Source organism: Triticum aestivum, chromosome 5D, assembly GCF_018294505.1.
Source record: "Triticum aestivum cultivar Chinese Spring chromosome 5D, IWGSC CS RefSeq v2.1, whole genome shotgun sequence".
Lineage (NCBI taxonomy): Eukaryota > Viridiplantae > Streptophyta > Magnoliopsida > Poales > Poaceae > Triticum > Triticum aestivum.
Genome location: NC_057808.1, coordinates 320892525 through 320903331, shown reverse-complemented (window position 1 = coordinate 320903331; position 10807 = coordinate 320892525). Strand labels below are relative to the sequence as shown.

Below are 10807 nucleotides of genomic sequence, written 5' to 3'. Positions count from 1 at the left end.
CAAATTTGAAAAAAATGTTCATCAATTTTGAAGAAAAGTTCATCAATTTGAGAAAAGTTCATGAATTTTGAGAAAAGTTCACAAATAGGAAAAAGTTCATAAATTTTAAAACAAAAGATGATAAATTTTAAATTTCATTGGTTTGGAAAAAAGTTCACTAAAAATGAAAAAGGTTCATTGATTATGGAAAAAGTTCATCGAACTTGAAAAGAAGTTCATTGAATTTGAAAATAGTTCATCGACCTTGACGAAACGTTTATCGATTTTGAAAAATGTTCATCGATTGGAAATAAAGTTCACAAATTTGAAAAAAAATCTTGCGCTTTGCAAAAAAGAAGAAAGAAAGAAAAATAAAAGAAAAGAGAAAAGAGAGAGAAAACAGAACAAAATTGTGTCCACGAGAAAAGAAAGAAGAAAAATGTTAAATGGCCGATAGTTAACACAAACATCTACCTTAGCCAAGTGGTTAGGCGAACGCGTGTGTAGTCGTGAGATGGGTGGTTCGAAACTCGCAGCGACTATTTGTCACATTAAGCGATGCGCCAGGTTTCGATCGCGTCGAAGGGTTACCACTGGCGTCGTTATTGGACCAGCCAAGTTACGCTGGCCGGTTCGCTCGTTTCTCGTCTTCTCCTCCTCATCGCCTCCTTTATCCTATGGCTCCTCTCCTCTTCTCCTCCCCTCCCCTCTTCTCCTCTCCCCTGTAGAGGCGCGACACCGGTGAGTGCTCCCGGCGTTGAAGGCGAGGGCGGCGGGGTAGTTCGTGTCAACGTGGAGCTGTTGGATCTTGTTCCCCTTCTTGTCTTTTCTTCTCCAGAGTTGGTGGCGAAAGGATTGATCTCGGGGAGAAGTATGACGATATGTTCATTCTCCAGTTCTTCCTCGCATTTCTGGTCGTTTAAAGCTTTGTAGGCGTGCTCAAATTGGTTGGTGTGTATGGTGATTTGTGTTCGTCGTCTAGGGTTTGGTAGTTTTGGGGGATCTGGCGCTAGGGCTGTGGATCCAGAGTTAGGTTTTGTTTATGGTTCGAGAGATTTGGCGATAGGGCTGTGGATCCAGAGTTAGGTTTTGTTTATGATTCGAGAGATTTGGTGCTAGGGCTGTGGATCCACAGTTAGGTTTTGTTTATGATTCGAGAGATTTGGTGCTAGGGCTGTGGATCCACATGAGTTATGGAGTAGGTGTCATAGAGAAACAACTAGTGTTGTGGATCCACAGGATTTAGGGTTTTGATTGGTCGTTTTGTCAAGGCTTCATGAGTGATTCAGCTATTGGATCCACGGGAGCAAATTCTCAATTCTTTCATGATGGTACACTGTAGAACACCCTAGAACTCCCATGTACGTCTTAGATCAACATTTTATAAACGCTTGTTCTTCATTGTGTCAACACTTAACACTAAAAGTTAACAAATTGTGGCTTGTTCTTCTAGTCCATTGTCCTGTTTTGCTGTATATACAGTAGCTAGCTAGCCTGCGTTTTCCGAACCTACCTACCCACCTGATCCACTGTAGCCATTAGCATCCCGTCAGATTGTCATGTAGTAGAATTATAGCTTAAAGCATTATGTGCATCCTACTCTCGTGTTTTCTTAGTTGCCTTGGAACCAAAGTGATACATTTTGTGAATAAATCCTGATGTTGGAGATGCAAGGGCTTGAGGTAGGTCACATTGTAATGTTGCTTGAGTTGCTGCTATGTGTGTATGCATACTCATTTGGGGTGTCAGGTGTTGTTGTTTATGCGTGAAGGTTTGCTTGTGTGGAACTTTGCTTGACTTGTTTAACTACTAGTTTGCATTGCACAAAGATCTTGTGGTCTTGGTTTTGTACTACAAATATAGGGTCCTAGAGTAGATAGTAGATTGTGCCATTCCGTCTAATTTTAGTTTGCTTTTGCTTGACATGTTTAAATAGACTCTGTAAGGTGTCTGTGCGGTTGGATAATACTAGACATTTAACAAATAAAGGTTCCTCATTTTCATACTAGCTAAACATTTTGTATGTTAAGTCAAGAATTCAGAAACACTTGGAAAATGTCACACCAACATATTCTGAAACCATTCTTCAACATTTTTGTATGTTAAGTCAACATTTCAGAAACAACATGTCTACATTTTAGTTGGTTTAAAAAATTTCTATTTAGTTTAAATATATTTTTAAGAATATATGTTCTTCAAATTCATTTTACTTTGCCATGCACACCGCATTTCATCATAATAAAGTTTACATGCATGCAGTAATGCTTTGCAATTTCCACTTCATTATGCAAGTAGTCTCAAAATGACGAATAATCTTACTACTTATCTCTCTCATTATGCTTCTAGTGTGTTTTTGGTATGCAGATGGACTTGTTTTGTTCTCACCATTGATTGTAAATTGTAGTAATTCATATGCTCATCATGATTTTTTTCTTCTGTTTGTAGTGTTATCTTGTGAGTAGTCAATATGGTTGGAATGTTGAAAGGTCATGAAGTTCTGGTACCTCTTAAGACTTGGTTCTCAACTCTCAGGTTTAGCAAGGCTCTAAAAAAGCTGACCCCAACGCAGATAGGTTTTGTTCACAAATATGATCTACATAACCTATTGCTTATCCGTGAGCACTTTAGTGTGCTGATTAACGTGTTGCAATGGGTGCTTGATCATATGGACTATGCGGGGGTTGGCATTCTTCGGTAGAAGAAGAAAGTTATTCACATTAGGAGGGAGATGGTAACTCAGGTTTTTGGGATTCGTTCTGGAGTTGAACCTTTTCCTGAGTATGGCTGATCCATTAGCCGAGGAGAGAGTTCAGGAGTTGCGGGCATATTACCAATGTGGTGGGAAAGATATTGCTATAAAGAACATAATCATGCTCATGGAGAAGGATGAAAATGAAGAAAGTTTCATTTGTAGCTTTTTGTTCCTCTTCTTTACATGTATCTTTTGCCCAACCACACATAATTAGGCCTATTGGAAGTTTCTCTACGGCTTGCATGACATTTCAAAGATTAAGTCATATGATTTGGCTACAATGTGTATTGATCACTTGTCAAAGGAGATAGTCAAGCACCATGAGAAATTGCTTGATGATTGGTTTCGAATAGTTCGAAGGGATCCCGAGGATGAAACTGGTCCTGATCAAATGTTTGTGGGAGGGTGTTTGCCGCTAGTTGCGGTAAGTCTTGTTGTAGTTGCATTAATTTTTTTCTCTTCTTTAGTTGGCATTTACTTTTTTTAACTCATTTTTGAAGCTGATTGTGTTCTTTTTCTTTTCAAATTTTTGTAGATATTGTACATGCATTTCCTTGATCTTAAGGTTGCTGCACGGAAACGAAAGATTGACTATAGTGTCCCAAGAATAGCTCATATCAAGAATCAGGACTTTGATTTTGTTTATTTGGTTGACATGAAGCATGATCGTGTAAAGAAGCTAAAATTTGGTGCAATGCCAGTAAGTTGTTTTTTTGTTGACATGTGTTTTATTTTGCAATTCCTATTTAAGCTCATATTAAATTTTTTGTTTTAACTATATTTCAGTTCAAAGATATTTCTGAGGCCCCATACAGTGTGCGTGCATTGATACTGACAGAAGAAAAGTGGCTTAAATTGGATGCCAATGCTACTCAGGTTGATGATAACAACCTTGGTCGGTGTAGCAAGTCTGTTCCAGGAGGAATGCCATATGCTTCAAAAGAGAGACTAATTCTTCTGTCTTGTTTTTACTTTTTCTCTTCTGTCTTGTTCATATAGGTTTCTTTTTGTGGTATGCTTGTACTTTTTTAGTATTAAAATGTGTTTTTTGGTCTCTGTCACTGTAGGTGTTGGAGTTAATGTCTGAGGTTGTCTCGAAGCATGAGAAGTTATGGAAGATAGCTCATGAGAAACATGTGTCTGGGTTGCTAGTAGAACTTAGATCAGTTGTGTCGTCCTGTTTTGCAGAGAGTGGTGAATGTTCAATTCAGGCTTCAGAATCTGCAAGGTCTAGTTGCTCAGGTAAATGTTGGAAAAGATGCTCGAGCGGCCTTTCCGCAAGGAATTCAAGGTTCACCTAGGATGTCTAATGTTGATCAAGATGTTGCAATGCCCTCTGCTGAAGGAGTTCATATTTCACCTTCGAGGCTTATTCCTGATCAAGTTGGTACACCACAGCGAGTTCAGGACAATCAGTCAGGACCTAGTCCAGTGAGTGTCATCAACATTGCATCCACAACCGTTACTAAGATTGCCCCTCATGAAGTTGAAGTGAGAGATCATGTTGGAGGGTGCACTAACATAGCAATGAGCAATGAAAATGAAAATGAAGATGCCCCCTGAAGACACCTTGAAGTTGTTGTCTGCCGTTGAACGTAAGCATGCAGATGTTTTATGATTTTTTATAGTTTCTGTTTTAGATTTTTGTCCTCTTCACTATTTTCTTTCAATCTAACCTATTCGATTTCTTCTTGTGTTTCTGTCGTGTGTTCTACATTGTGTGGGGTTGGTATTATGTAGCGAGTCATGGAAGTGAAGATGATTGCACCCCTCAAGATGCTTTTAAGTTTTTGCCTGAGGATACAAGCACCATGTTTCGCTCGTCTTCTCTTGTTTGTTTTTATTTATTGGTATTTTTATATTGCTTTGCTCTTCCATTTTTTTTGTATAGGGTGTTTGAGTTGATCGAAGTTGTTTTTGTTTCTCTTTATTTGTGTTGTGCTCTATACAAATTGAAAGATAACTTGTCCATCGAGACTACTGGAGTGACTACAATTGATAAGAGGAACCAGAAAAAGAGAGCAGTGAAAGTCTTATCTCCTGAGAAGAAAGTTTCTAAGTTAGAACTTGATGAAAAAGTAAAGGAATTCTATAGCAAGTACGTGAGAAACATTTTCTTCAAGGCTAAAGATCCGTGAGTACTGATACGTCTCCAACGTATCTATAATTTATGAAGTATTCATGTTGTTATATTATCATTCTTGGATGTTTTACAATCATTTTATAGCAACTTTATATCATTTTTTGGGACTAACCTATTGACCCAGTGCCAGTTGTCGTTTTTTGCTAGTCTTTTACATCGCAGGAAATCAATATCAAACGGAGTCCAAACACCGCGAAACTTTTTGTGGATTATTTATGGACTAGAAGACCACCAATGGGCCAGAGCAGCACCCGGGGGGTGCCCCGAGGGGGGCACAACCCACCAGGGCGCGCCTGGGGGCCCAGGCGTGCCCAGGTGGATTGTGCCCACCTCGGTGGCCTCCCGCACCCCCTCTTTACCATATAAATTCAAAAATATTCCGAAAACCCTCGGGGTTAACCTAGATCAGAAGTTCCGCCGCTGCAGGCCTTTGTAGCCACCGAAAACTAACCTAGAACCCGTTCCGGCATCCTGCCGGATGGGGGAATCATCTCCGGTGGCCATCTTCATCATCCCAGCGGCCACCACGATGAGGAGGGAGTAGTCCACCCTCGGGGCTGAGGGTTTGTACCAGTAGCTATGTGTTTAATTTCTCTCTCTCTCTCTCTCTCTCTCTCGTGTTCTTGAGATGTCACGATCTTGATGTATCGCGGGCTTTGTTAATATAGTCGGATCATATGGTGTTCTCTCCTCTCTATCTTGTGATCAATTGAGTTTTCCCTTTGAGATGTCGTTTTATCAGATTGAATACTTTTATGGATTTGAGAGCACTTGATATATATCTTGCAAATTAATACTCGTGGTGACAATGGGGTATTATTTTGATTCACTTGATATACGTTTTGGCACTCAACTCGCGGATTCCCGCGGTGACATTGGGGTAATATATGCATAGGGGTTGATGAACGTTCTCGTCTTCTGTTTCTCCGGTACAAATCTTGGGGCACTCTTTGAAGTTCTTTGTGTTGGATTGAGTATTATGAATCTGAAATTATTTGGTGTTATTTTAGTACGAACTCTTGGATAGATCGATCGGATAGAATAGCTTCAAGGTGGTTTCGTAACCCTACAAACGATTCTTCTTATGTTCTCCGCTAGATAGTAACTTTGGAGTGATTGTTCATCGCACGTTGAGGGATGGTTATATGATCCAATTATATTAGCATTGTTGAGAGATTGCACTAGTGAAAGTACTGACCCTAGGCCTCATTTTCAAGCATGGCAATACCGTTTTTGTGCCTATTTACTATTCGCTACCTTGCTGTTTTTATTTATTCAGATTATAAAAATATATTTCTACCATCCACATTACACTTTTATCACCATCTCTTCGCCGAATAGTGCACCTATACAATTTGCCATTGTATTAGGTGTGTTGGGGCACAAGAGATTTCTTGCATTTGGTTGCAGGGTTGTTTGAGATAGACCATCTTCATCCTACGCCTCCCATGGATTGATAAACCTTAGGTAATCCACTTGAGGGAAAATTGCTATTGTCCTACAAAACTTTGCGCTTGGAGGCCCAACATGCGTCTACAAGAATAAAGTTGCGTAGTAGACATCAAACTCTTTTCTGGTGCCGTTGCCGGGGAAGTTAGGTAAGTGGCACTCACATCCCTTCAACGAAGCTCTTTTCTGGCACCGTTGCCGGGGAGGTGAGTGCTTGAAGGTATATCTTTAGATCTTGTAATCGAATATTTTAGTTTCTTGTTTTATCACTAGTTTGGTTCATAAAAGAAAACTACAAAAAATGAAATTAAGGTTGCATCATATTATTGATCATCTTTATAATATGTTTGTTGAAAATGATGGATCGGAAAATTGTGCTCTATTGTTAGAAGAAGAAGTCAATAAAATGTTCGGCACAAAATATTTGAATGATGAGCATGATTGCAATGTTGTTAGTATGAATTCTTTGAATATCCATGATGCTAATGATATGCAAAGCCATAAGCTTGGGGATGTTATGTTTGATGAAGATGATATTTTTAGTCCCCCAGATTTGATGTGCAAATTTGTTATAATGATTGCATGCCTCCTATTTATGATGATTATAATGATAAAAGTGGATTTGGAGAGGTCACGACTTTATTTAATGATGAATCCACTATTTTGGAAGACGCTTCAATTGATTATGATCACAAAGTTGCTATCTATGATGATTATGGTGATGACATGTATTCTATAAAGAATAATGATAACCATGAAACTTGTCATCATGATTTTAATTTTCACTCTCATGATAGTTATTTTGTTGAGTTTGCTCCCACTACTATTGATGAGAAGAAATTTGCTTATTTGGAGAGTAATAAGTTTTCTATGCTTTTGTGTCAGGAAAAGAATGCTTTATGTGATGGTTATATTGTAGAATTTCTTCATGATGCTACTGAAAATTATTATGAGGGAGGAACTTATGCTTGTAGGAATTGCAATAATATCACGTTTCCTCTCTATGTGTTGAAAGTTTTGAAGTTATGCTTGTTTTGTCTTCCTATGCTAGTTGATTCTTGTTCCCATAAGTTGTTTGCTCACAAAATCCCTATGCGTAGGAAGTGGGATAGACTTAAATGTGCTAGTCATATGCTTCATGATGCTCTCTTTGTGTTTCAATCATTATCTTTTATGCAAGCATCATTGAACTCATCTTGCCTAGCTAAAAGGCATTAAAGAAAAGCGCTTGTTGGGAGACAACCCAACACTTTTACCTATTGTTTTTGTGTGTTAACATGATTATGCTACTGTAGTAATCATGTTTTATTTCTTTTGTTTCATTAAAGTTCCAAGTAAAGCCTTTGGGATAGTGTGGATGATAGTTGACTTGAATCTGTGCAAAAACAGAAACTTTTGCTTCCAGAAATAGAATTGTTTAAATTCACTCGAGCGTCGAAAAATTCTGAATTTTTTTACATATGATTGATATAAAAAATTTCTACGTGTTCCTAATTTTTCAGAAGTTTTGGAGTTACAAAAGTATGACTAATATTAAGATCTTTACGTATTTTCTGTTTTTGACAGATTCTGTTTTCAATGCATAGTTTGCTTGTTTTCTAGTTCCTATGGGGGCTTATATTTCTTAATATAAATTGTGGAAATGATGAGGTACAGTAGGCATTGTGTGAGAACAATTATGAATCTTGTCTTTGACAGTACCAAAGTGAATGGTTTGTTTTATCATACTAACCCATCTCACGAAGTTCCGTTAAGTTTTGTGTGATTGTAGTTTTCAAGTTTTGGGTGAGATATCGATATGAGGAGAATAAGGAGTGACAAGACCCTAAGCTTGAGGATTCCCAAGGCACGCCAAGGTAATATTCAAGGAAGATCCAAGCAACTAAGCTTGGGGATGCCCCAGAAGGCATCCCCTCTTTCGTCTCCAACATTATCGGTAACCTCACTTGGAGCTATATTTTTATTCATCACATGATATGAGTTTTTCTTGGAGCGTTATTTTATTTTATTTTTATTTACTTTATGATATTTAGAATAATATTTTGCATCTTTTATTTCGATAAAAATGTCAAGAATAGCCTTTACCATGCTTATTTTCCAAGTCTACATGTTGCTGTTTAAAAACAGAAAGTTTTTTCTCATTGTCTGATTCTTCTGGAAAGTCAGGACGTGATAAAATCTTGAAATTTTTACACAATATGCTACGGTAAATTTTCTAGAGTATGGTAAGTTTTCATAATTTTTGGAGTTAGGGAAGTATGATGAATATTGCATTCTTTACAGACTGTACTGTTTTGGCAGATTGCTGTTATGTTTGCATTGTTTGCATATGTTTGCTTGTTTAATGATTCTATTCGAGGATATGAGTATTAAATATGGAGAGGCATTTAGTATGCAATGTTGAATAATAATTTTAGTGGTTTGCTACAGTACAGAATGATGAGGTTTTTGCATTGGTTTATACTAACTTATCTCACGAGTTCTTGTTGAGTTTTGTGTGGATGAAGTTTTTAAGATTTAAGGAAACCGTGACATAAAAGGAATTAAGGAGACACAAAAGCTCAAGATTGGATGCCCAAGACATCCCAAGATAAAATTTCAAGAAGTCTCCAGCATCTAAGCTTGGGGATGCCCCGGTAGGCATCCCACCTTTCTTCAGCAACAATTATCGGTTAGTATAGTTGATCCTAAGTTTTTGCTTCTTCACATGATGTGTGCTATTGTTGGAATGTCATTTTATTTTGTTTTGTTTGTTGTTTTAATAAAATTCTTAGATCTTAAAGTTTTAAATAAGAGAGAGTCCTCAATTAGCTACCCATTTACTTAACTACTCGCATGATCTTCACTTATATCTTTTTGGAGTAGCTTGTCATTTACTCTTGTGCTTCACTTATATCCTATGAGTAAATTGTTGAATAAATTGAATTTCATGAAGTTAAAATCATATCATGCCTAGTGGTAGCTTCACATTGGGTTTCGAAAGTGAAATCTTTTGAGGCTTGACAATCACAATATTGGTCATACAAGCAATTCACGAATGATTAGTAGAAGGAAGAGACCTTTCACATGAAAATAAACTATCGTGAAAATATTTTGTGATTGTGAGCCCCCATCAAAATATTATATGCCAAAATTGTTGACGTTGGACAAGGAAGACAAAGTAATGGTTTATGTTTGTTCATATTCACATAGAAGTTATATTGTCATAGATCCTTCAACATGTGGTGCTTGCCCCCATCTTTGCTAGCCAAAAACTCCGCACCAAGTAGAGATACTACTCATGCATCCAAAAACCCTTAAACCCAAATCTTATTGTCAAGAGTCCACCATACCTACCTAAGGATTGAGCAAGATCCTTCAGGTAAGTTGTCATCGGTGCAATAAGGCAATAAAAATTGCTTCTAAAAGTGTGAGATCATTTAGTTTAAGAGAAAATTGAGCGTTGTACGAACTTGTGATGGTGAAGAATAAAAGCGACAGACTGCATAATAAAGGTTGTCATCACAAGGGGCAATACAACACGACGTTCTTTTGCACTAAGGGGTTGAGCATACAAACAAATAAGCTCATGGCAACCTCTACTTCCCTCTGCGAAGGGTCTATCTTTTACTTTAATGTATTTACTTTTATGCAAGAGTCAAAGTTCTTCTCTCTATTCCTTTTTATTTTTCTCTTTTGGCAAGCATCATGTGGTGAGGAAAGATCTAGGCACATATGTCCAGTTGAATATGGGTAGCATGAGTTATTATTGTTGACATCACCCTTGAGGTGAATACGTTGGGAGGCGAAATTATAAGCCTCTATCTTTCTATGTGTCCGGTTGAAACGTTTTGCTCATGTGTATGTAGTGAGTGTTAGCAATCATAGAAGGCTATATGATGGTTGAGTATGTGGAGCTCTTACTTAGACACTGTTGAATAAGTTGAATTGAAATTGCTTGGTGACTGAGAACACAGGTTGTTGAGTTTCAAGAGAATTCATTGTTTGAACCTTAACATGTGAATTGGTTTCTACTTTAACATGAGAAATTTTATGAGAAAGAATTGCTGCTATGATGCTAGGAAAGTGATTGAAAATGTCATTGATCAAACTTGTGCAATTTGCTAGCATTCACACTTCATAATTAATTTCTTTTATCATTTACCTACTCGAGGACGAGTAGGAATTAAGCTTGGGGATGTCGATACGTCCCCAACATATCTATAATTTATGAAGTATTCATGTTGTTATATTATCATTCTTGGATGTTTTACAATAATTTTATAGCAACTTTATATCATTTTTTGGGACTAACCTATTGACTCAGTGCCCAGTGACAGTTGCTGTTTTTTGCTTGTTTTTTACATCGCAGGATATCAATATCAAATGGAGTCCAAACACCACGAAACTTGTGGATTTTTTATGGATGAGAAGACCACCAATGGGCCAGAGCAGCACTTGGGGGGTGCCCCGAGGGGGGCACAACCCACCAGGGCGCGCCCAGG

General features: G+C 37.7%; 1 protein-coding gene across 1 annotated transcript; it reads left to right on the top strand.

Moving 5' to 3' along the window:
• Nucleotides 1–625: 625 nt before the first annotated feature.
• Nucleotides 626–4522, top strand: LOC123124771 (uncharacterized). The gene is made up of 4 exons (XM_044545329.1): nt 626–850; nt 2425–3155; nt 3267–3431; nt 3518–4522. Exons 2-4 carry the CDS (start codon nt 3012–3014, stop codon nt 3728–3730), a joined length of 522 nt encoding a protein of 173 aa, XP_044401264.1. The 5' UTR covers nt 626–850; nt 2425–3011; the 3' UTR covers nt 3731–4522.
• The last annotated feature ends 6285 nt before the right edge of the window (nt 4523–10807 follow it).

Coding starts and splice junctions, on each gene's coding strand:
- LOC123124771 (XM_044545329.1), top strand. CDS start 3,012: ATGTGTATTGATCACTTGTCAAAGGAGATAGTCAAGCACCATGAGAAA. Junction 3,156..3,266: donor GGTGTTTGCCGCTAGTTGCG/GTAAGTCTTGTT, acceptor AAATTTTTGTAG/ATATTGTACATGCATTTCCT. Junction 3,432..3,517: donor TAAAATTTGGTGCAATGCCA/GTAAGTTGTTTT, acceptor ACTATATTTCAG/TTCAAAGATATTTCTGAGGC.